Below are 26815 nucleotides of genomic sequence, written 5' to 3' on the forward strand. Positions count from 1 at the left end.
GTTTTTATAAACCTACACAAATAAAAGCACATAACAGAGTGCACATAATCATAGAAATGGAGGGCTGGGAAGGGATCTTAAGAGGTCATGTTGTCTGGCCCTCTGTGCTGAAGTAGGACCAAGTACACCTCGACCATCCCTGACAGGTGTTTGTCTAATATGTTCTTAAAAATTCTTCAGTGATGGGGATTCCACAACCTCCCCTGGAAACCTATTCCAGTGCTTAATTATCCTTATAGTAAGAACATTTTTCCTATCATCTAATCTAAATCGCCTTTGATGCAGATTAAGATCATTACTTCTTATCCTACCTTCAGTGGACATGGAGAACAATAGATCACCATCCTCCTAGTAGCAGCCCTTAACCTATTTGGAGACTGTTACTAGGCTTCTTTTCTCAAGACTAAACATGCCCAGGTTTAGTTTAGCCTTTCCTCATAATCTTTTATAATTTTTGTTACTCTCCTCTAGACACTCTCCAATCTGTCCACATTTTTTTTTTTTAAGTGTGGAGCCCAGAACTGAACACAGTACTCCAGCTGAGGCCAATGCTAAGCAAAATGGGACAATTACCTTCCATGTCTTATGTACAACTTTCCTGTTAATACATCAAAAAATGATATTAGCCTGTCTCACCACTGCATCACATTGTTGACTCTCGTTCAGTTTGTGATCCTTTCTTTTCAGCAGTGCTATTTCCTAGCCACTAGTCCCCATTTTGTAGCTGTGCATTTTATTTTCATTTCCTAAGTGAGATACTTTGCACTTGTCTTTACTGAATTTAGCTTGTTGATTTCAGACCTATTTTCCAATTTGTCAAGGTTGTTTTGAATTCTAATCCTGTCCTCCAAAAACTGCTAGCAACACCTCTCAGCTTGGTGTCATACGCAAATTCTACAAGCATTCATTCCACACTATTATTCAAGTCATTAACAAAAATACTGAATAGTATGGGACCCAGGACAGACCCCTGTTAGACTAAACTAGATCTATCCTCCCAGTCTGAGAGCGAACCATTGATGACTACTCTTTTAGCAGTCTTTCAACCAGTTGCACGCCCCACCTTACAGTAATTTCTGCTAGATCACATTTGCCAGGTTTGCTTATGAGACTATCATGTGGAATTGTGTCAAAAGCCTTACTTAAATCAAGATATATCATATCTATAGATCACCCCCATCTACTAGGCAAGTAACCCTGTCAAAGTAGGAAATTAGATTGTCAAGAGCTAATTGTGCCAACAAGATCCATGTTGGCATTGGCTATTACTTATCCTATTATTCTCTAGATGTTTATAAACCGATTATTAAACAATCTTTTCCCATATCTTTCTAGGTATCTAAGTTTGACTAACTGGTCTACAATTCCCTGGGTCCTTTTCACTCCTCTTTTTAAAGATAGGCACTATGTTTGCCCTTCTTCAGTCCTGTCATAGGTTTATTCCCCACTTTGAACTTTAGCGTCCACAAGATGGGGACCTGCATGGGCTCCTCTAAACTTAAATCCTAGTTTAGATCTGGTACACTGCCACCAGCTAGAAATTCCAGTGTCTAGCACACTCCCTGTTCCCCCAAACTTTCCCGGGAGAACACAGATCCCAACTTCCTTGGATTTTAACACAAAGGGAAATAATCCATTCTCCCCACCTTCTTCCCCCACCCCTAGTCCTTGGGAGAGATCTCCTTGATTCAAACTCCTTGAATCAAAACAAAGAGGGATTCACTTTTCCCCCCCTCCCCTTCCCCTGAAAATCCAAACCAGGGAAGAAATCAGTCAGGTTCTAAAAAGAAAAAGAAAAAGAAAAAGAAAAAACACTATCTCTGTAACACCTGGATGGAAAAATATACAGGGTCTAGCTTATAAACCTGGAGAGACCTTCCCCCCCGTCCTCTCTGAGAATAATCAAAGTAACAACAAACAGAAATAAAGATATTTCTCCAGCAAACACACAATTGCAAATGCAGAAATTAATTATAAGACTAAACCGCCTTTCTAATACTCACTATACTGAATAGTAGAAAATACTTCAGGAAAACTTGGAGAACTTGGAGATATGTCTGGCCCCTCTTAGATCCAAAGAGAGAACAACGACCCAACAAAGAACACAGACAAAGACTTCCCTCCACAGAGATTTGAAATTATCTTGTCCCTTGATTGGTCCTCTGGTCAGGTGTCCGTCAGGTTACTGAGCTTGTTAACCCTTAACTGGTTAAAGAGACCTTAACCCTTAACTATCTGTTTATGACAAGTCCTCTAGGACAGTGGTTCCCAAACTTGTTCCGCCACTTGTGCAGGGAAAGCCCCTGGTGGGCCGAGCCAGTTTGTTTACCTGCCACGTACGCAGGTTCGGCCGATCGCGGCTCCCAGTGGCCACGGTTCACTGCTCAGGCCAATGGGAGCTGCTGGAAGTAGCACGGGCCGAGGGACATACTGGCCGCTGCTTCCAGCGGCTCCCATTGGCCTGGAGCAGCAAACCGCAGCCACTGGGAGCCGCGATCGGCCAAACCTGCAGACATGGCAGGTAAACAAACCGGCCTGGCCCTCCAGGGGCTTTCCTTGCACAAGCGGCGGAACAAGTTTGGGAACCACTGCTCTAGGACATCGTCTGTCTTCCAAGAGTTCTCAAAGATAATTGCTAACCATTCTGAGATTGCTTCAACTAGTTCCTTAAGTAACCTAGCACAATTTTCATCAGGCCCTGCTGACTTGAATACATCTTATTTATCTAAAAATTCTTTAACATATTAACTATTTCGGTTTGTGTTCCTTCTCCCTTGTTCTTAATATTTATTGTGTTAAGCATCTGATCACAATTAACGTTTTCAGTGAAGACTAAAGCAAAATAAGCATTCAACACCTGAGCCTTCTCGATTACATATCCTATTAGCTCTCCTTCCCCGCTTAGTAGAGGGCCTACACTTTCCTTCATCTTTTTCTTGCTCCTAATGTATTTAGTAAACCTCTTCTTATTGCTATTTATTGCCCTTGCTAAGTGTAACCCATTTTGTGCCTTAGCCTTTCTGATTTTGTCCCTACATGCTTGTGCTATTCTTTTGAACTTCTCCTTAGAATATACCCATATTTCCACTTTTGTATAATTCTTTTTTTTAAATTTTCAGGTCATTAAAGAGCTCCTGATGGAGCATTGCTGGCCTCTTACTATCCTTCCTATCTTTCCTTCTTATTGGGGTAGACAATATTAAAGATACAACAGCAAACTCTTTGAGAAACTGCCAGTTCTCCTGAATTCCTTTTTCCTTTGGATTTTCTTTCCATGGGACTTTACCTACCAGTTAAATGTTGGTTAAAGTCTGCTTTTTTGAAGTGCACTGTCATTCTTCTGCTGCTGTAACTTTTTCCTTTCCTTAGACTCATGAAATCTATAATCTCATGATCACTTCCACTCAAATTGTCTTTTTTAAGCAACAGACACATGGGAGGCTAGTGATTTAGGAGCCTAAGTCCTGTTTTCAAAAATGAAAGTCAATGGGGATTTAGGCACCTAAGTTACATTTTAAAAATGGGACTTAGGTACTTTGAAATTTTTACTCTAAAACATCACATGGCTCTAGATTCAAATACTTGAATTATATTGAAATGCTCTTACTCTCATCAGGAAGAAATATTTTATCTGGAAGAAGATTTCCCTGAGAAGCTGTTCTACATAAGCGAGCCCGGACACTGCTGACTTTCCTAACCTCCATTGGGTCCACTGGAGGCTTCGGGAAGGAAATGGAAGAATCTTCATCTTTTGTAGGCGATGAAAGTAGTTTTGGCTTCTATTACAAAGAAAGATGAAGATCAGTTTTTACAACGGTTATATCCCATTTGTATTTCCATATAACCTAAAATTAGCAAAATAAAACTTTGTAACATTCACCATATATTTTCTTCCAACTTCTAACTAATTTAGATGAGAATTAAACAATAGCAACCAGAAAAATCTAGTTTTCTTTTTTAACAAAAATCATAAACTATTCCATGCAACAAAAGAAGTTAGACCCAGTATGTCAGTTTGACCATAGAGAGCCAACAAAAATAGGCACCCAGGAAAGCATTTCTAAAACCAGTCCCAAGAGAAAACCCAAGTGCTAAAAGAATTAGCCATAAGCTAGTTTTAATTTGGAAATGAATTTATTAAATCTAAATAATATTTATTTCCCTTAAATAAGCCATCTACATTAAACATGTGCTCCATCACTAAATTAATTTTGTGCCCAATCTTGAAAGGTACCAAGTATGCACATCTCAAAAGAGACGGCCTGTTATTTGCAGTGCTACTTCTTTGGAAGTTGTCTTAATTTGTAGAAAATTAAAAGTACCCATTTGAATACTATTAATAGTAGATATGCCAATTCCTATTACACACTGTCCTGGGCACATGGATCCACACATCCATGAACTCTAGGCTACTGCAACTCCATATATTGGATGAAACTACAGACAGTGTAAAAGCTCCATCTGGTACAACATAGCAGTCCATGTGCTTAGCAACTCAGATGTCCATGAATTTATCACCCTCGGGGCTCTGCTTTCTGCACTAACTCTCCATAAAATATAGAGTCCAGCTGAACGACTCTGTTCTACTCTTCAAAGCTCTCCATGGGATTGACTCTAGCTACCCAACAGATTGTCCCCACTACCTTAATAACCATGACCGCCAACAACAGCTACATTCCACTGGAACAATTAAATTTCCACCAACAGAGGCAAACTCATGAGCATGGAAGACAATTTTCACAGGAGCTGGACCTAGACTATGGAACCCACTCTCACAAGAGATAATGACAACCACAGACCTCATAACTTTTAAAACTAAATGCAAAACTCATTGCTTTAACTTGGCTTTCCTCAGTAACTTATTTTAACTACCCCACAAACCCACCAAAAGACCCCACTATAAACTCATCAAATTATTGCTTCTACAGGCTGTGGCATCTAGCACTGGACACCCAGAACTGTAAACCACAGTGTTAGGCCTCTGCCTTAGCCAGAGTGAGAGCTTTGCTGCTGCTAAGCTGTGTGTCAGCTCCCTAATCTACCAGTCTGTCTGCCTTGCCTGGAAACTTCAAGACTCTACTAGTCTAAACCTTACCTGCAAGGTAAGAATCAGTGAACCCCAGTTCCCAAGAGACATCCTTCTGCAATGTCCAGTCTCTCTCGCTGGACGCTCACAGAAATTATTAAGTTCGCTGCTCTGAAGAGACAGAGTACATATCAGCCTATTACAGGGTTGGGCAAACTTTTTGGTCTGAGAGCCACATCTGAGTATGAAAATTGTATGGCAGGCCATAAATGCTCACAAACTTGGGGGTTGGGGTGCAGGAGGGGTGAGGGTCTGGGGTGGGGCCAGAAATGAGGAGTTCAGGGCTGGGAGGGGGCTCTGGACTGGGGCAGGGGTTGGGGTGCATGTGTGGGGGGGTGAGGGCTTCAGCTGGGGGTGCAGGCTTTGGGGTGGGTCTGAGGATGAGGGGTTGGGGGTGCAGGATGGTGCTCTAGGCTGGGACCGAGGGAATCAGAGGGCAGGAGCGGGATCAGGGCTAGGGCAGGGGGTTGGGGTGCAGGAGGTGGTCAGGGGTTCAGACTCCAGGTGGTGCTTACCTCAAGCGGCTACCGGAAGCAGCAGCATATCCCCCCTCAAGTTCCTCGTGGAGGCACAGCCAGGCAGCTCTGCGCACTGCCCTGGCCGCAGGCGCTGCCCCGGCAGCTCCTATTGGCCAGAGTTCCCAGCCAATGGGAGCTGCGCGGGCAGAACTTGGGGCAAGGGCAGTGTGTGGCACGCCCCCTGGCTGCCCCTATGCATAGGAGCCAGAGAGGGGACATGCCGCTGCTTCCAGGAGCCGTGTGGAGCCATGGCACACGCAGAGTGGGACAAGCCCCCAACCCTGCTCCCTGGCGAGAGCGTGGAAGCCGGATTAAAATGTCTGACGGGCCAGATGTGGCCCCCGGGCCATAGTTTGCCCATCCCTGGCCTATTAGGTTCAGAACCACTGAGCTAACCTATTTATCATTGTGGGCCGCAGCTCTGTGCTGATTGAGCTGCAGGTTGAGAACCACTGGGTTGGCTGATGACTCACACTTCACTTGAATACACAGCACTGAGATGGTTTTGTAATAAAACAAGAATAAATTTATTAACAAAGAACAGAGGTTTAAGTGCTACTAAGCAAGAGAAGAAGAGACAGGTATGGTTACAAACAAACCAAAATAGAATACACTTTCTAATGACTAAAACTTAATCTTAGCAAGTTTCAATTTTTGCCTAAGCAGTTTTCTTATTTACATCAAGTTACCAGCACCTCCCACCTCCAGGCCAAGGGACCCAATGTTTACAGAATCAAAGAGTGCTGCTGCCTTTGTTCCTTAAGTGATCAATAACTATATTAACCCTTTATATTAACCAAAGTCCATTATCTCGGTCTCAAGAGCCAGGAAGGCTTCCTGGGGTGCAGACCATCCTCCAGTGTGCTCACTAAGGCCTTGGCTACACTTGTACGTTATAGCGCAATAAAGCTGCCAAGAGCGCTCTACCTCGCTCCCCGTCCACACTGGCAAGGCACATAGAACGCTCTGACTCCACGGCTGGAGCGCTCCTGATACTCCACCTCTCCGAGAGGAATAATGCTTGTTGCGCTCTCACTGGAATGCTGTGGCGCCAGTGTGGACACCTAATGCACTCTGGCTCTGATTGGCCTCCGGAAATGTCCCACAATGCTTGTTCTAGCCACTCTGGTCATCACTTTTGAACTCTGCTGCCCTGTCCTCAAGGTGACCAAGCGTCAGACCCGCCCTTTAAATTCCCGGGAATTTTGAAAATCCCCTTCCTGTTTGCTCAGCCAAGTGTAGAGTGCTCTCAGTGACTCTTTCCAGGTGGCCATGCCTCCATGAGCCAGGTGATCCCCAGTATGGAGCAATGGCAAGGTGCTGGACCTCATCAGTGTTTTGGGGGAGGAAGCTGTGCAGTCCCAGCTGCGCTCCAGCCATAGGAATTACGATACCTTCAGGAACATATCAAGGGCCATGATGGACAGGGGCCATGACCAGGATGTGGTGCAGTGTCAGGTTAAAGTAAAGGAGCTGCAGAATGCCTACCGCAAAGCCCATGAGGCAAACGGCCGCTCCGGTGCTGCCCCCGCAACCTGCAAATGCTACAAAGAGCTGGACACGATACTTGGGAACAATCCCACCTCCACTGCAACGACCACCATGGACACTTCCAAGCCCAGCACAGCAAGGGGGGGGGGGGAAGGAGGAGGAGGAGGAAAGCGCGAGCGATGGTGCTGAGGCAGGGGACGACACCCCGGAATCCCTAGATGCATGCAGCCAGGAGCTCTTCTCGCTTGCACTGGGACAGGCAAAGTAGGGTTTTTGTGATTGCCCTCCTTAAGTGTGGGGGAATCATTGCTCTGTCTGGTGTGTACAATGCTGCCTCTGTTAAGTGTTGCATTTTGCCTGTATATGTGCAACCTTGAGATCTCAGCCGTCATTCTTATCACCAGCCGACAGACTGAGAAGACTCAGGAAGAGGCTGCGTAAAAGCAAAGAAGACATGCTGCATGAAGTCATGCAGCAGTCTGTAAACGAGAACTGAAAGGCACAGAAGTGGAGGGACAGCGAGAGGAGGATCTGCCAGGAAAACGCGATGCACCAGCAGCAAAGCAAGGAACGGCTGATTAGCATAACGGAGCGCCAAGCGGACTCTATCCAGGTGCTTGTTGCCATGCAGGCGGAACACTACCACGCTTGCCCCTTCACCCCCCCAGCCCTTGTCCCAAAACTCTTCCCCTTGTGCCCCCATGTCCCCTCCAACCCACTTGCCCCAACATCTGGGTTCTTACCGCCCCGCACTGCCTCCTACACCTGTAGCTTCACCACCCACCCACAAAAACTACGGCCCTTATCCACTGCACTCAACCCCCCTCAACATCCCTTATAGCCATCCTGTAGTGCAGCACTCAGTGCACAGCACTCCAGGCAGGATTCAAGAGTATGAAATCAGGACATACTCAAGCCTATGAGTGAACCGGTCCCCACCCCACCCCCTTGCCCTTTTGGTATTTCTGTGTTACTTTGTTTTTTTTCCAATAAATTAATGTTCTTTTCAATACTTTTTTTTTTACTTTGAAAACATACTTTATTAGTGCATAAAGCAAAATATACCTTAGCCCAGGAAAGCAACAAGCACTACAAGTCAGTGTACCAAACCCAGCCACTGCACTTAACTCCTGTGCAGAGCACCAGCCATTACTGGTGGCTTTCCGCTTCAAATTGCTCCTTCAAGGCATCCCTAATCCTTGCAGCCCCACGCTGGGCCCCTCTAATAGCCCTGCTCTCTGGCTGTGCAAATTCAGCCTCCAGGTGTTGAACATCCGAGGCTCATGCCTGAGTTAAACTTTCTCCCTTCCCATCACAAATATTATGGAGGGTACAGCACGCAGATGTAACCGCGGGGATGCTGTCTTCAGCCAAGTCCAGCTTCTCATAAAGAGAGCGCCAGCGGCCCTTCAAACGGCCAAAAGCACACTCCACAGTTATTCGGCACCAGCTCAGCCTGTAGTTGAACCATTCCTGGCTGCTGTCCAGGTTTCATAAGCCACGACATTAAAGGGTAAGCGGGATCTCCAAGGATCACAATAGGCATTTTGACTTCCCCTACGGTGATCCTCTGGTCGGGGAAAAAAGTCCCGGCTTGCAGCTTCTTGAACAGGCCAGTGTTCTGAAAGATGTGTGTGTCATGCACCCTTCCTGGCCAGCCTGCGTTAATGTCAATGAAATGACCACGGTGATCCACAAGTGCCTGGAGAACCATGGAGAAATATCCCTTTCGGTTAACATACTCAGAGGCTAGGTGGACTGGTGCCAGAATAGGAATATGCGTCCCATCTATCACCCCTCAACAGTTAGGGAAACCCATTTGTTCAAAGCCAGCCACGATGTCATGCACATTACCCAGAGTCACGGTTCTTCTGAGCAGGATGCGATTAATGGCCCTGAAAACTTGCATCAACACAATTCCAACCATCGTCTTTCCCACTCCAAACTGGTTAGCGACCAATTGGTAGCTGTCTCGAGTTGCCAGCTTCCAGACTGCAATAGCCACCCACTTCTCCACCAGCAGGGCAGCTCTCAATCTCGTGTCCTTGCGCTGCAGGGTGGGGGCGAGCTCAGCACACAGTCCCATGAAAGTGGATTTTCTCATCCGAAAGTTCTGCAGCCACTGCTCGCCATCCCAGACTTGCAGGACGATGTGATCCCACCACTCAGTGCTTGTTTCCTAAGCCCAAAAGTGGCGTTCCACGGTGGAGAGCATGTCTGTGAATGAGACAAGCAATTTTGTGTCGTATGCGTTATGCGACTTGATACCATCTTCAGACTCCTCACTGTCACTTTGGATCTTAAGCAGTAACTTGACTGCCAAACGAGATGTGCTGGCGAGACTCGTCAGCATGTTCCGCAGCAGTTCAGGCTCCATTCCCACAGACCGAAAGGGAAGACAAAGCACGCTCTGCACAGAAACCGTTGAAAGATGGCGCCAAATGTGGACAGAGACACAGGGACTGCTGGGATGCAAAGCGATACATCACAGGGTGTTGGGTGCAGGGCATTCTGGATCCTGTCCCCACACCCCCTTCCCACAACCCACAGCGCCAGAATGGGAAGAGGTGCTCCATGGGATAGCTGCCCATAATGCACCGCTCCAAATGCCGCTTCAAGTGCCGTGAATGTGGCCACGCCAGTGCGCTTGCAGCTGTCAGGGTGGACAGACTGGAGCACTTTCCCTGGTGCACTCTCTGAAGGCTGGTTTAACCCAAAGCACTCTACATCTGCAAGTGTAGCCATGGCCAAAGCTGCTGCTTGTTAGCTTTCTTTACCGTATATGTAAATATTCTTTTAATGTCCTCTGCCAATAATCAACCCGGGGAAAACACAAAGTCCTTTGTCTATGGCAGGCTAAGTTTATGCACTGCCTCCCAAAGACATTTTAAGAACATATTTCCAGCTAGGGTGACCAGATAGCATATGTGAAAAATCAGGACAGAGGGTGGGGGTAATAGGTGCCTATATAGGAAAAAGCCCTGAATATCAGAACTGTCCCTATAAAATCAGGATATCTGGTCAGTTTATTTCCATCACAAACACAACTCTCCGTACACAACCTGTATATACATAACACAATGATTTTGGGGACCAGCATATCACCAATTTACATGATACCTTACATGACACCTGTTAGATACATATTATGACAACGGTGTGTTGGGAGTGATGGGTTTGTCAGGCCTGATTTGAGTTACAGTACAGTGGGCCCTCTGCCAGCTGGCAATGAGGAACTTTTAGTGTTACACAGACTAGGAAGAGAAAGCTTGTTATTCTTTCTACCTATAGAACACTTAGGAGACTCTCACAATACTACAGAGCTAAGATACCACAAAGATTGTAAGTACCTAAGTAGATCATACTAATATAGTAATTATAATAATTGTATAAAAATGCCTAAAACCCCACAGTCTAAACCCCATTTTAAAGATAAGAACTAAACAAAGATGTTTCATTCATATAAATATTTTTCTTTGATATATCAAAATAATTGCAATGTTATGAAATTGGAAATGGACTCTTTAAAATTTCCCAAACCACTCAATATTGTGTGAGCTGCTATTATGAACAGAAATATGACTGCAATGAATTAGTGAAGGATGCTTGTACTGTACCACTGATGTTACTGATCTAGTGTGCACTGTACTACTTCATTAGACAACTTTAAAATATTAAGTGTCCATGACCTAGTCACATATTAAAGACTAATCTCAACTACGAAACTAGCACATCTATTGAGAAAATGCTGAATTATTTTATAGAAGACATCAATTATATATATATATATATATATATATATATATATATAAAACTATCCCAATTTTAAATTTCCCATTTGAATTGACTAGAACTACCAAACATTATAAATAACTCAGCCACACTTTTCTGGTTCTTAAGCACTAATGCAATGTTGTTGTATTTGGGGTTAGAATGCTACACAAGAATACTTAAATACCTAAAATACTGTTAGAGAGACAAGGTGGGTGAGGCAATATCTTTTATTGAACCAACTTCTCTGTTGGTGAAATAAACTTTTTGAAAGCTTGTCTCTTTCACCAACAGAAGTTGTCCAACAAAAAGATATTACTTCACCTACCGTTTCTCTCTAATATTCTAGGACCAACACAACTACAGCACCGTGAAAAGAACTTGCACTTTCATTTCTGGAGGAAAAAATTCAATAAAATCAATTCTACTTTCTCATCCCCCCCAATTCTAATAAAGCACACAAAACATCTATTTAACTAGTTTTCACATAATCCTTTTATATCACTACAGTGGGTTGGTACAATTCACAATACTTTATTTCATCATTACATATTAAAAAGAATGTTAAGCACTCACATGGTCCAGTGGGCTGAGACGTGTACCAGACACCGGTCTTGATTCACCCGATTCAAAACTGGAAGCATGGAGACTAGCATAAAGAACATAAACAGAATATTAACCCAGACCTCATTTTGTTTCCCCACAAAGGATCTTCTCCCACACTGCTCGTAAACAAGTGGGAGTATCTCATCTGCAATATTGTTCTTCTTTCCCCATAGTCCTACAGATGCTCTTCAACTGAGGTGTTCAGTAGAATATAGCTCAGTGGGCGTGGGGAAGAAATCAGAGGACTGCCTTCTACTTATTGCGTGGACACATACTAGAAAAGGAATTGAAGCTTCTTGAAGATGTATAACTCATTGTAAGTCCTTGCTACAGCTGCTTCTGAGCAGTCATAAGGGGTGGATGCAAGCAATGGCAGTGCAGCTCCCGCAGACGCCATGCTGCTGGATAGAAGGACACCAGAGAAGGCAGGAACCATCCCTGCAGTTGGTTCATGCCACTGTCACAGCATGATGAGATCTTGCCCTCTGTGAACAAGGCTAAGCCACAAGCCTCTCCCACCAGAGGAGAAGATAACCAGTTATTCCATAAGGAAAATAATCTTAAACCTGTTTAAACATTTGGAACTCAAGGAGGATTTTTCTGAAACAAATTTTTTTTAAAAGGCTTTAGAAACAGAGATTTTATGGAAACAGTGAGATACAAAACCTTCTCTTACACCATATTCTACATACAAATTTGGTGTAATGACTGCATACTTCTAAGACACATAGTTTAACAATATCAGTGAGCATATTCAAAGATGAGAAAGTCTATACTACTAATTACATCCTAACACAGGAAAAAAGGACCACAAAAATTAACAACAAAAATCAAACCTCTTGCTGCTAAAATATAATTTAAAAAAATCTTAGTCTCTGTACCTAAAAGTGGAAGGTGGTCTATTTTCTGGTGTTCGTGAAGATGCAGATCCAAAAAGTTTCCTTTGGCCCTCTCTAGGTGTAAATGGCCTCTGAGTCCTTAAAGTCCTTAGTGCATTTCGTGCTTCATTTATTATCTCAGCACTGGTCTTCTGCTTAGGTGCTGAAGGTCTATAAAATGGTTCTGGCTTTTCTACATTTTTATTCTTTGAAGAATGCATTCTTCTACAAAATACTTTACAGGAAGCACTGTGTATAGGAGGCACAAAATACAACACTACTTGCAAGTGATTAATAATTAAGACATTAATAAATAATTCAGTTATCCACATGCAGTTAAAATAGGATTTAAAAAGAACAAAATCTGAGACCAGGGTGAGGGTGGGGAAAATATTCTCAGATACCTCTAGAAATCTCCTTTTGCCATTGGAGGTCAAATAATATTGTTCTTCTCTCTTCATTTTTCAATCCTATGGAAAATACTGCAAATGTATATAGTGTGTCCAGCTCAGAATGTCTTTGATAGGAGGAGAGAGAGTTTAAAAACAAAACCCCACACAAAAACCAAACAAAACCACCACACTTAGAGGCTGCAATGCTTTCAGAGTCACACATAATAGTTTCCAGACACCATAGAAAACTTAATCAAATAACACTATTTCAACACCCAAAAGCTGATGATTCAGTGAACACCACAGTGATGTTACCACAGCAGGAACTAGACAAAGAGCACGTAAAGAGAAGACTTTCTTGATCATATACTTAACTCATATTGCTTGTTTTCTATCAGTCTTATCAAGTTCTCTACTGTAACAAGCTAGAAGAGGTGCTCACCTGAAAACGTTAACTGTAACCAAAGCCAAGGAAAAGCAGCAAAAAACTAACTTTTGTAAGAACAAACATTCAAACATTACACAACGAATTATGAACTAAAAGCGCCAGTCATAGAATGATCCCACATTACAGAGCCATTGAACGACAACAGGCTTGCTTCCAAAAATCACCAAGTCTAAAGAGTCAGTCAATATCCCAGTTCAGATATTTGTAGACATCATTTTTCAGCAGGTTACCATCCTCATCCAAGTCAGAATTCTGCATGAGGCAGAAGTTGGTTCCTTATTCGTGGTACCAGTGCCTCACTCTCGGTTCCCAGCTCTCAGAGTAGCAGCCGTGTTAGTCTGTATCCGCAAAAAGAACAGGAGTACTTGTGGCACCTTAGAGACTAACAAATTTATTTGAGCATAAGCTTTCGTGGGCTACAGCACACTTCATCGGATGCATGAAGGCCAAAATTATTTTAAAATATATTAACGTAAGATTTTTTTTTAGACATTTCATCAAATTAATGTGATTTAATGTGATAACAATTTAAATTAGTAATTACTTATTTATTAATTAAATAAGGAGCTGAGTTATGACTATCTGTACATGACGAAATAATGCTTGGATCAACCCAACTGATATGTCCCTGTGACCCACCAGACTGTTCTGAAGGACCTGGGACAAGTCACTCCCTGATCCGAATCTTTGTTCCTGAACAATGTATTGCAACATCATACCACCATCCCACACTGTGCATAGGGCTTGAAAAGGAGCTGGGTTTTGAATGGCTGTATGAGACAAAATACATATTGGGTCACTCCAAGTTACACGTCCCCTATGATGGTTTTACATTACGAAGAGATGAGGATATGTCACTCTCTGCGCTGAACCTTTATTTCTGGTCTGACAAACATATTACCCCTAGTTTTATTGTTTGTTTGCATTTTTAGTTAACATGCAATACACACACAAAAATTTAAAAAAGCAATATTCAATCAACTTGCAAATCCAACTGTAATGTTTTCACAGATATGATAGCTACAGATGAAGTCTACAGGAATTTTGCTTTGTTAGATGAATTAAGAACAGGAAAAATGGCTACATTTATTGAAGTTTGTTTATGTTAGATATACAGACATTTGTATTTAAGTTGTGTGTTTTGCTCTTTACACAACAAAAATAAAATGAAAACAGTGGTTGGGCACAGTTGGGTCCCAAATAAACATGTTTATTAACTATATACAAACATACAAAGTCTAGCTTAATGCACACTGCTGCTGAGTGGTTTCTAATGGCTTCTAAAATATAGAAAACAGTGACCATCACTAGAATGCCCACAAACTACTTAAAAGAAATACTAACCTATTCCTCTATACTAAAATTAGTTGAACCAGCTGGTGTCTTTGCTGCTGCAACACTAATGTGGCTTGGTACACTTTAATGGAATTTAGAGAACTCTATCGCCACCTCCTTTTCCTTTTAATTCCAAAATTCCACCACAGAAATGCCAGCCATAAGTCTGACCAAGTCTGTGGAAACATACAAAATGATTCCCAGAGGTGGGCATTATCGCCAACAACTTTGTATCTAAAATGACAACAACTTTGCTTTAATGAACTCCATGGTTCATGCAAATGATTTTGATTGTTTCAAATATTGATTAGTTCAGTAGAAGTAATATTTTAAAAATTAGTGCTATATTCAAGTTACATGAAAAAGTGTTACAGAGAGGGCATGAAGGATTTTTCTGGGGAAGAGGCATTTCATTTCAGGTTTCAGTAATGCCAGTTATATATTTTCCCCCATTAATGAGAATTTCTAATTGCTCTTACTTGCTACCCAGACTTCAAGCATAAGTATACAAGCAACAGAAAAGTGTCTTTTCTTCACATTTTTGACATCAGTTAAAATTTGTTCATAACATCTTGAGTATGAGTTTTATATCACATTTGCCTCTTCAGCACCCTCCTTTGTGTTAATGCCATCCTACCCATAATAGCTAGTCTTCAACAGAGAAGGTTAGCCCTCTACGTGTGAGATGCAGGCCCCTCTCCCACTGCAATTGGGCCCAATGTTACACAAAACCAAAACCTTCAGCACCACACCAGTCATGCAGCCAAAAGATCACCTCCAGTGTTTTCTGCCTTCTCATTCAAAAGGACTGGTAAAATATCCAAAAAGATCAACTGGACTTTCCTTTTCTTCCACTTCCTTCCAATATGCCTGGGATTTTTCATAATCTGTGTAGTTGCATGTGGCACGTTCTCATTAGTTCCAATGAGTATTATCATCAGTGGAGACTTGCCAGATGACTTCATAATCCTGTTTAATCCTGCAGTTACATCTTGCATCTTCTTTCCAAGAAGACAGTACACCGTCCTATTGTCCCAAGAGAAGTTCTTCAACCATCCTTATTACTCCTCTCTTGGTTGCTGCTTATTCCATACCACAAGAACACCCATCAGATGTGTACCCGGTAGTTTTCTGTTCCATTCCTCCAGAGACAGTTTCTTTTGTAGTTGGCTTGCTGAGTTTGATACTCCTAGTGGAGTTGAATGCCTCCCTGTTCTTATTTCCTTCTTGGTCACAAATCACCTGCTCATTCCTTTTGTTTCTACTCTCTTTAATTCCCTTAACACTGATCCTTCCCCATGTGGCATCTGTGACAATGATTTCCAAAATTCTGTTGTCCAAGAAGTATTCATTTTCTCAGGTGCCACAGTGTTGCAATCTATGCTGTCAGACCACATATCTTCTCCTCCCAGTGTGGCCACCAGCTTGCATTTCATGCATCAGAAATCTACTCTGAGTTCCAGCAGAAAGGACAATATAGCACATCCAAGGAAGATCACAGGCTCATCCATATCTGCAACCTGGAGCAGAGTCATACCTAAAACAAGAATCACACTTCCTCTCTAAACTGCCATTGAAACTCATCCCATTTGCCACTTCTGTTCATCTGACAACTAACCTACACACTAAGCCTCAATGCTCAGCTCCCTCCCTTACAAACACGGAGGGAATAACCACCTCAGAAACATCAAATACACATTTCATTCAAAGATACAAGGGTCTCAGTGACAAGGCCCACACTGAAACACAAACAGACCTGCCTCACCTGGCCAGTTCTGGAGCCCATAACTCAGTCAAACCACCCTCACAGAGAACAAAGACAACAGATGGAACAAACACAACACTCACCAAATCCCTGGACCTGCAAGCATAGGTTCCACAGCTTTCACCCTCTGAAACATCTGTTTGCTGCTCCTTTTACCCTGCTAAAGGGAGTGGATGTGTTTGGAGGTGGGTGGAGGAGGGCTGGTGAAATGGGCAATGCTTTTCCATACAGACACTGGGCTTGTCTATACTTATAGTTAAATCAGCACTGCTGGGATCAATGCAGTGTATCGATTTAGCGGGTCTGATGAAGACAAGGTAAGTCGATGGCAGAGCACTCTCCCATCAACAACTGTACTCCATCTCCTTAAGAGGCTGAAGGTAAGTCAGCGGGAGAGTATCTCCCGTTGACACAGCGTGGCGTAGACACTGCTGTAAGTCGACCTAAGTTACATCGACTTCAGTGACCTAACTGAAGTAGCGTAACTTAGGTCAACTTACAGCTTTAGTGTAGACCAGCCCAAAGTTTCAAGTAAAGGAGTTCCACGTTTCAACTACTTCAGAACAGATTAACAGTTGAAGAGACATGTCACTTGGGGTGACCTGAGACTTATTTTGTCACGCAGAGCCAGTCAAAATCCAGTTCTTCATGCAGTCACCATTTACAGTACAGAAGTGGGGTGGGAGCTTCATGTGCCACCATGTTTCACCAGAACAAAGCTTCAGGTCAGGGAGTTACTTGTCTCATCTCCTTCAGAACAGTCGGACGGCCACATGGACCTATCATTTGGCGTGACCAGAGACTTATTTTGTCACATACAGCCAGTCAAAACCCAGCTCCTTATTTAATTATTTTAATTCATAATTAAGTAATTATGCAGTATTATTATAGCTATGTTGGTCCCAGGATATTAGAGAGATAAGGAGAGTAAGATAATATCTTTTATTGGACCAATTTCTGTGTCTCTCACCAACAGAAGTTGATCCAATAAAAGATATTGCCTCACCCACCCTGTCTCAATTACATAATTAGTCATTTAAATTTGTCACATTCAATCAAATGAATTTGATAACATTTCTAAAAATGTAATCCTACATTGATATATTTTTAAATAATTTTGGCCTTTGAACAAGGAACTGGGAACCATGAATAAGGAGCTGGTACCACGAATAAGCAGCCAACTTCAGCCTCATGAATTTGTCCTTTGCTCCATGAGTGGTTTTCAACCTATTTACTGTTTTGGGCCACATCCAATACTACCTGTATGGGCCTGAGGATGTAATGTGGGCCACAGCTCTGCACAGATTGGGCTGCAGCTGCAGGTTGAGAACCACTGAACTGTTCCGCTAACATATCCAGGAAAAAGTATGTTTTGCCCAGTATTTGATTAAGCATTTCACAAGATGCACGCTGGTAGCGTCTATCCCTTTATATCTATTTATGAGTAAAAGTGAACAGCAGAAGAGACTGGCAGATGCCTTCTTTGATCTTTCTAAGCCCTGAAGCAAAACCTCACTTTTCCCACATCACTGCTCTCATATCGCTTACTTCCTCCTGCTTCCTATGTTGTCATGCTTCTTTCCCAACTGCTCCTTTTGTGTCTCCTTCCAAGTAGAGATTGTCTCCTAAATAATCTGTACCAAAACTGCCTGAGTTTATAGTCTGGTTAAAAACAAAACTATTAATTGCTAAGGTGTCATTTTAAAACGCTACCTCCAGCACAACCCAGGCCCATACTAACAGCATTAAAATAAGCTTTTTTTTGGTGTCATTTTGTTAATACGGATGGTAGGTTTTTTTTTCCAATTTCATGCAATAAAAATAGAATGAATATCAGCAAAAGGAGCTGATCCTACAGTCCTTAATTAATACAACACAACTCCTACCAAAATCAATGGAAATTTTGACCAAGACTAAGCCCCGATATAACCAGCACCTATGGAGTAAGAGCTGCAAAATAAGAGGGTTGGATTTTTTCAGATTGCTTTTAAAACACAAAAGGCTCCTCTATCTAATCACTTCTAAAAAAACACCCATATGCTACAAGTACTCCTCGTTCTTTTTGCTGACACAGACTAACACGGCTACCACTCTGAAACCTGTCACTATACGCCAGTCAGCTTATGCTCCCTGATCTTGTCTTCACACTGTAAACTAGTCAGCACAAAACTTTATTAAATGTTTCCTCTTCTAGACCAAATCCTACCTGCCCTTCCTCTTGTATACGAGTAAACTTTGTTTGGCTGGGCCATTTCCCTTCTGTTTGCACGCCTTTGTGTCCTTCCTGCCCTGCTCCTAGCACAGCAAAGCTGGGGGGGGGGGAGTAGATTTTGCACCCGGCTATATCAATACAAACTACATAACTGGGGCAGAATAATAAACAATATCCCTGACCTCCAGGGGGAAAAGGCATTCTGCTCATTTCACGGCGGGGCGGGGAGCCTCCAGCGGCCCTGACGCCGGGATGAGCGGGGAAACCGGCAGCCCGTTTCCATGGCAACCGTACACACAGCGCGGCCCCGTCCCGGGTTCCCGTCCCTTTCAGGCCGTGAGCAGGCACCTTGTCGGCGGCTCTGCGCGAAGCGGGTCCTCTCCGCGGGCGGTCCCCGCTCCTGCAGCCGCTGACTGCCACGCGGCGCTTCCCCCCGGCCCCCGGCTGTGTTGAAGGGCAGGCGGCTCCAAACCAGCCAGCTGGCCGGACACGCATCGCCAGTGAGCATGCGCAGATATTAGCTAGCGCATGCGCAGAGCTGCCCTGTCCCAGGCTGTCTTCTGAAGAGAACGGGGGCGGTGCCAAGTAGGGGGCGGAGCTCGTGCTGTGGGGCTGGGTTTGGGCAGCTGGCAGGAGCCTAGTGCTGGGTCCTGCCCTTCGCCTCCCAGCCACAGGCTCCACAAGTTTCAGGGGGGCCAGGAAGCGGTGAGGGGAAGGGGCAGGCGCCGAGGGGCTGTACAATAAACTTTCTGCCTGCCCCCAAGATTGGGGTGGAAGGAAATTTACCCACCTCCCAAGAGCTCCAAGCAGACACTTTTTGCGCCTACCTATCAACCCACCATGGCCCTAATGTGGAATGTGCTGTGTGAAGAAGGCCTAAAATGAGGGTCACAGAATGTATTTGTGAAGGAAACTCAGGGTTTGTTCCTTTAGGATAAACGTGCCAGTAACCTCTGTTTCATAATTTCTGATCATTTTCAACAATGAAAGTGAAAGGGACCCCAAGGACCTTTGTGTCAAACAGTCGTAACTTGGGGACTAAACCGAGTGATAGGTATGGAAATGAGATGCAGACAGGCAAGACTCCAGCACAAAACCAGTTTACTCTGTCATCCTGGTCAATGGCAATGTCAGGCTTTTGAATCACTGATTATTTTCATCATCTTGCCATCAAAAATTGGAAATGTTTTTGACGTATCTCCTGGCCATCTGAGTCTTTTGTATGGGATATAGTCTTAGGTGTTTCCATGTCATTCAGTCATACCAGGTCCAGTCTATGCAAATCCCTCTCAGGAATCTGGGGAGAGATATTTTATATAAATACATGTACACACACACCTTGGTCTCAGCAGCGTAGGAGTTATAACCCTGACCATACCTATCAGATCCTGTGCGCACTCCCTCTCACATGGTTGATCACTGCTGAGGAAAATCCATCTCATGATTATTGGAATCATTTTGCCAGAGGCAATTAGAACCAGTTCAGTGACTCTCAGTTATACTTAACCTGTCACCCAGGTGGGTAATTTGATGGTTTGCAGTATTAAAAACCATAGATGCTGGAACTAGGAATGAAGGGGATGCTGCATCACCCCCAGGCTTGAAGTGGTTTCCATTATATACAGAGTTTATTGTTTGGTTCAATGTCTCTCAGCACCCCACTGTAAAAATTGTTCCAGCACCCCTGTTAAAAACTTCGCAAATATCTAACAAAGAGAGGCCTGTGTTATCTGTTGGGGTGATTAAATCACTTATGACCCTGAAAGGGACAGTCTCTGGGTTTAGTCCTATCTGAATACATACTGAAACTTATCTAAAATATTGCCCCAAAATAGTGGGTAAGGAACTGACCTATAATTCACACACACAATATAATGAGTAAGTTTTTCTTTGACAAGGGATTCATCTTCACTTTCTTTAACAAAGAAATGTGAACACAACTAGAGCCTTGCAAAGCTGTGGATATCTGCTTTATGTGGATTTCCACGGATTATGTTTGTGGGTCATGGATGGATGTGGATCCAAATTTTATATCTAGAGCCCTGCAAATCTGCTGTTATCTGCAGACCATGTTTGTGGATCATGGATTGGATGCTGCGTCTCTCTTCTCCCTGGGGTATATCCTGGCTGACCAGTTTCCTGCCTTCACTGTGTTATTCCAGAAAAAGTCTACCTAAGCAGGCCTCCTTGCTTTCTTTTCAGGTACTAACAACGGTGTAATTGCCCACAGTTATAAGTTACACACAGCTCTTTCTTAGCCAAGCACATTTTATTCTTAAGGTAGAAGCATTACAGAGAAAAAGGTATTAAAAACAATAAAAGAACCTACACACATACTAATAAATTTACCAAAGATCATCCCAACTGCAACATGGGCTCTGGCAGAAGTACCTTAACCCCCACTCAGGGGTTTTCCTTTGGTTTCAAAATTCATTACACCTTTTGCTCTGAAAAATTACACAGTCTTAGGGGTCCTCAGTAGGCCAAAGTTCTTCCTACCCTTCCCTATAATGATTAGGCGTTTCGTGGACTGGAGGTCCTGCTTGTTTGCTGCATTAGAAAGAAGGCCCTGAGTCTGCTTTAACTCAGATATGCCAGGTGAAAGACAAAATCCTTTCTTTGTCAGTTTGGTCCCTGAAGAATCCAGTTTAGGATCCTGAACTATCCTCAGGGAACAGGTGCTCTGCAGACACGTAGTCCCCTGCTCATGGTGAAGCTTCAAAGGCTTGAACGGTTGTTGGGTGTGGGTGGGAGAAATATAGAACAGAGAGAGAAGAACAGTGTGCATATGAAAAGGAGTATAGAAGGAGCCATGTTCAAAAGTTAGTTTTTATTCAGCTTCTTGTCTTTGTCAATTACAGACATTCCCTTTGTAATTTCTCTCTGCTATGTCTCAGCTATTCTAACTTTCTCACTTAAATCTCTTCTTCTTGCATTTACTTTTAATTGAAAGAACTGTCCTCGCCTCTCTAAAATGTGTGAATTTTTAAATTAAATCTGTAGGTCTGGAGCCATGCCACTTTAGGATGAGAGTACCAACCCCATAAACTGGTTAGGACTCGGGAAGGTCAGTACTTGGATTACCAAGGGAAAAAAACAAGGTTCTGCAAGGAAGTGTTATGAGTAATTTCTCCTGAGTCAGTACTGAACCAATGTCCCAACACTGTGCTGAGGTGTATCATGCTCATGGAAGCGCCATCTTTTTTAGGCTTAGAACTTAGGTCCTGAACATTTTTGATCAGCGATCTCTTGGGATTCTAACACCATGCCATTCAGACTTGCTATGATCAGACTTAGGCGACACACCGCTAAAAACACTAGTTGCCACAGGAGCTTTGCCTAGACAAGGGTTCCTACTGTTGCAACCTATAACAACTACCTCTAATGGAACTGCAGCAGTGTTGGCAATGAGGGAAAACTTTTGCTGAAAAACCTAATGTAGAGAAAGTTTTTCAGTCCTATGGTAATCTGTATAGTCTTGCTGCATGTGCTATTAAATTAGTGCCGTGTTTCTCCTCAGTAGAGGCTGCATTACAGAGGAGGATGAAGTAATTAATGACAAGAGATTCTTGCAAGCTTTTTTTGAGAAGCTCTAATACTTCAGAAGCATGCCAAAGAAGAAGAATGTCCAAACTATGTTCTTTGAGACCTTTCCTGCACCTTGAGAAAAGGAAAATAGAGGGCAGAAGATTCTGCAAGTGAATTGCTAGGTAGGTAAGAGGTGTAGACTTTGGTTTTGTGAAACATTTGTCCACCCTCTATGGGGAGAGGGGCTATATAGGTGGCCTCCACCTCAGCAGAAGGGAGACCAATCTCCTTGGGAACAGGCTGTCTACAGTAGTTAGGAGGGGGTTAAACTAATACCAAAAGGGGAGGGTAAAAGAGGGACAATATGAATACTCAGCACAAAAGTGAGATGTTGAGAACAAAATTAATCCAGGAACCAAAGGACCTAAAGAAGAGAAATTCTTTAATTGCCTCTACACCAAATCTAAGAGCCTGGGTAACAAACAAGAAGAATTGGAATTGCTTACTGATAAACATAAATTCAATCTAGTTGCTATTACTGAAACCCAATGGAATGAGTCACACAACTGGAATGTTAAAATCAACGGTTATAACCTATTTAGGCAGGATCAAGTGGAAAAAAGAGGAGAGGGAGTGGCACTCTATGTTAAAAATGGCATTACCTGTTTCTGAGTCATTGATAACTGAGAAGATATTGATCTTGAATGTTAGGGATCAATGTCTAATGAATAAAGTACAAGACAGAGTACTAGTTGATGTCTGCTACACACCACCTAATCACACTAGGAACAGGATGACCACTTCCTTATTCACCTATCTACAGGAAAAAAAGATGTGAGATCATGAGGGACTACAATTCAAATGACATGTACTGGAGGTTTCATACTGCCAGTACTAAAACATCCTTGGAATTTCTAAACATAATCAGTGAAAGTTGTCTAATTCAAAAAGTGTGCAGCCAACATGGGGGTCGGGGAGGGAATTATATATTAGACCGTGTCCTAACATATAAAGAGGAATGGATTACAAAACTGAAAAATAATGGTAACTTAGGTACAAATGATCATAGAAATGTAGGACTGGAAGGGACCTTAATAGGTCATCTAGTCCAGTCCCCTGTGTTGAGGCAGAACTAAGTATTACCTAGACCAGAGGTTCCCAAACTTGATTCGCGGTTTGTTCAGGGTAAGCCCCTGGTGGGCTGTGACACACTTTGTTTACCTGAGCGTCCGCAGGCATGGCTGCTAGCAGCTCCCAGTGGCCGTGGTTCACCGTTCCTGGCCAATGGGAGCTGTGGGAAGCAGCATGGGCTGGGCCACTGCTTCAAGCCGCGTACCAAGTTTGGGAACCCCTCACCTAGACCAATGTTTCTCAGTGGCTGGCACCCTGACAGAGTTTAGGAAGGCAGCAAGTCAGTCCCTGGTATCAAAAAAGTTGAGAAACACTGATCTAGACCATCCCTTACAGGTATTTGTCCAACCCAGGGGTAGGCAACCTCTGGCACGCCTGCCGAAGGCGGCACGCAAGCTGATTTTCAGTAGCACTCACACAACTTGGGTCCTGGCCACCGGTCCAAGGGGTTCTGCATTTTTATTTAATTTTAAATGAAGCTCCTTAAACATTTTAAAAACCTTATTTACTTTACATACAACAATAGTTTAGTTATATATTATAGACTTATAGAAAGAGACCTTCTAAAAACGTTACAATGTATCACCGGCACGCAAAACCTAACATTAGAGTGAACAAATGAAGACTCAGCACACCACTTCTGAAAGGCTGCCGACCCCTGGTCTAACCTGTTCTTAAAAACCTCCAATGACAGAGATTCCACAAGCTCCCTACGTAATTTGTTCCAGTGCTTAACTGCCCTTACAGTTAGGAAGTTTTTCCTAATGTCTAACCTTAATCTCCCTTGCTGCAATATAAACCCATTACTTCTTTGCCTAGCCTCAGTGGCTAAGGAGAACAATTTATCACCTGGTCAGGCCCGGGGCCTGGGCAGGGCTCAGGAGCAATAGTCAGCCGCCCCCCCTGCTCGCCTGCCTGCCCCAGCTGATCGCCCTCTCCCGCCCCCGGTCCCCTGCCGCGAGCAGGTCCCAGCCCCCCCCCCCCACCCTCCGCAGCCCCCAGCCCCCCAGCCTGCCTGCCCCCCCCACAGAACGCAGCGCGTCCTCCTGCCCTGCCTGACAGAACCCTGCGCGCCTCAGCCTGCCTGCGCCGCAGGGCTGGGTGCCAGTGCCTGCCGCTGTCTGCTGCCAACTGGCAAGTGCCTCTGCCTTACCCTGAGCCTCCTCCACCCTTACCCCCCAGCCCCAGCCCCAAACCCTCATTCCCCCCCTCCCCCCCCCCCCCCCCCCCCCCCAGCCGCCCAGCCCCTGGCCCTGCCCTCATCCACAGCCCCACCCACCTCACCAAACCCTCTGCCCTCCCCCCCAGCCCTCCTGCCCTCTGCCCCCCCCCTCCCCCATCCCAACCCCCTCTCACCTCTCTCCCCCAGCTCAGCCCCTCCCCCCCCCCCCCTCCCCCCACCTCCCAACCCCTCACCCCCCCCTCCAGCCCCCCCCCCCCCCCCCCCCCCCCCCCCCAGCCCCCCCCCTCATCCCCCACCCCTCTCACCTCCCCCCCTCCCCACCCCCCCTCACCCCTCCCCTCCCCTCCTTCCCACCCCCTTCCCACACCCCCCCCAACCCCCCCAAACTCCCTCCCACCCACCCCCCACCACCCCACCCACCCCCCCCCCTGCCCCCACCCCCTGAGCCCACACCCAGCCTAATCCCCCTAATCCCCAGCCCAGCCCAGCCCCCACCTCCCCGCGCCCCCCCCCCCCCAGAGCCAGCAGGGGGGGGGAGGGGGGGGGGCGGAGTTGGGGGCGGGTTCTGGGCCCCAACAAAATTTTTACAAACTTGCCACCCATGTTTATCACCCTCTCTTTATAACAACCTTTTGCATACTTGAAGAACTATTATCATGCCCTCCCTCAGTCTTCTCTTCTCCAGATTAAACAAATCCATTTTTTTCAGTCTTTCCTCATAGGTCAAGTTTTCTTGATCTTTAATCATTTTTGTTGCTCTTTTCTGGGCTTTCTCTGGTTTGTCCTACCCAATTTACACTGATGTTCACTATGTTAGTCATCCAATCACTGCTAACTTTTTTGGTGAAAACTGAAACAAAAATGTCATTTAACACTTTGGCAATTGCTGCTTTTCTCTTATGGTCTTTCCCTCCTCATTGAGTAATGGGCCTACCATGTCCTTGGTCTTCCTCTTACTTCTCATGTATTTGTATCATGTATCATGACTTGATTACATATATAATGGCTGAGCGGACTAAAGTCCAGACCAATAATATATACTTGGTGTTTTAATAGGGCCAATTTCACAAAGCTAAAAACACTTATGAGCCAAATCAACTGGGAGGAAGAATTTAATCAAAGAAATGTGAATGATAATTGAGGATAATTTAAGAACACCTTATTAGGCCTTGTCTACACTGCCACTTTACAGCACTGAAACTTTCTTGCTCAGGGGTGTGAAAAAACACACGGTACTCCCAGTGCTGGTAGATACTTCCCTTGTGGAGGTGGGTTTTTTACAGCACTGGGAGAGCTCTCTCCCAGTGCTGGTGCTGCAACTACAAAGCCATGTTAAAGCTCTGCCACGGCAGTGCTTTAATGGTGCTAATGAAGACATACCCAGAGATGCCTAAAAAGCCACAGAAAAAAGGCTATGCTGGTTAAAAAAAAAGAAATTGGTTTAGAGGGGAAGCGAAGGCATCTGTAAAAATAAATAAATAAACAAATAAATAAATAATGGAAGAGAGGGGAAGCTGATAGTAATGAATATAAATTAGAAGTTAGGAATTGTAGAAAACTAATAAGGGAAGCAAAGAGAGACAGGAGAAATCTGTGGCCAGCCGAGTTAAGGATAATAAGGAGTTTTAAAAATATATCAGGAACAAATTAATCCTGACAATGGTATTGGTTCATTCCTGGTTGGAAATGGGAGAACTATCAACAATAACAAAAAAAAAAAGGCAGAAGTGTTCAATAAATATTTCTGTTCTGTATTTGGGGGGAAAATAGGTGATGTAGTCTCATCGTAGCGTGATGATAACTCCATTCCACTAGTATCTTTGGAAGGTGTTAAACAGAAGCTACTAAAAGACATTTTTAATTCAGCACATCTAGATAACTTGCATCCAAAAGTTTTAAAAGAGCTGGCTGAGGAGTTTGCTGGACTGTTAATGTTGATTCTCAATAAGTCATAGAGCACTAGGGAAGATCCAAAGTGCTGGAAGAAAGCTAAAGTTCTGTCAGTTTTTAAAAAGGGTAGATGGGATGACCCAGGTAACTATAAGCCTGTCAGCCTGACATCGCTTCCAGGCAAGATAATGGAGTGGCTGATGCAGGACTCAATTAATAAACTAAAGAAGGGTATTGAAATAAATGCAGATCAACATGGTTTTATGGAAAATAGATCCTGTAAACCTAACTTGATTTTTAGTTGATAAAGGTAATAGTGTTGATATATTTCAGAGATATGCTTAGTCTTCTGTAAGGTGTTTGAGTTGGTACCATACAACATTTTGATTAAAAAACCAAGAATGATATAAAATTAACATGGCAAATATAAAATGGATTAAAAACTGGCCAACTGATGGGTCTCAAAATGTAACTCTAAATGGGGAATTGTCATCAAGCGGGTCTGTTTCTAATAGGGTCCCCACAGGGATCAAGTTTTGGCCCTATGCTATTTAACATTTATCAATTACTTTAAAAAAACA

At 43.9% G+C, this 26815-nt stretch overlaps 1 protein-coding gene across 9 annotated transcripts in view; it reads right to left on the minus strand.

Annotated features, from left to right (window-relative positions):
* Positions 1 to 26815, minus strand: part of ARMC2 (armadillo repeat containing 2) — a 165017-nt gene that overhangs the window by 107433 nt on the left and 30769 nt on the right. For 2 of the 9 annotated variants that reach the window (XM_039531130.1, XM_039531124.1), the window contains exons 1-4: positions 18851 to 19030; positions 12354 to 12599; positions 11443 to 11515; positions 3608 to 3779 (exon numbers count right to left, since the gene is read on the minus strand). In XM_039531130.1, coding sequence (XP_039387064.1) covers positions 3608 to 3779; positions 11443 to 11515; positions 12354 to 12571 — 463 coding nt within the window. In that variant the 5' untranslated portion in view covers positions 12572 to 12599; positions 18851 to 19030. Of the gene's footprint in view, positions 1 to 3607; positions 3780 to 11442; positions 11516 to 12353; positions 12600 to 12754; positions 12833 to 18684; positions 18825 to 18850; positions 19034 to 26815 lie in introns of those variants that run through there. The other 7 variants (XM_039531125.1, XM_039531126.1, XM_039531127.1 and 4 more) reach the window with 7 other exon arrangements.

The sequence above is a fragment of the Mauremys reevesii genome, linkage group 3, assembly GCF_016161935.1.
Source record: "Mauremys reevesii isolate NIE-2019 linkage group 3, ASM1616193v1, whole genome shotgun sequence".
NCBI classification, from domain to species: Eukaryota; Metazoa; Chordata; order Testudines; family Geoemydidae; genus Mauremys; species Mauremys reevesii.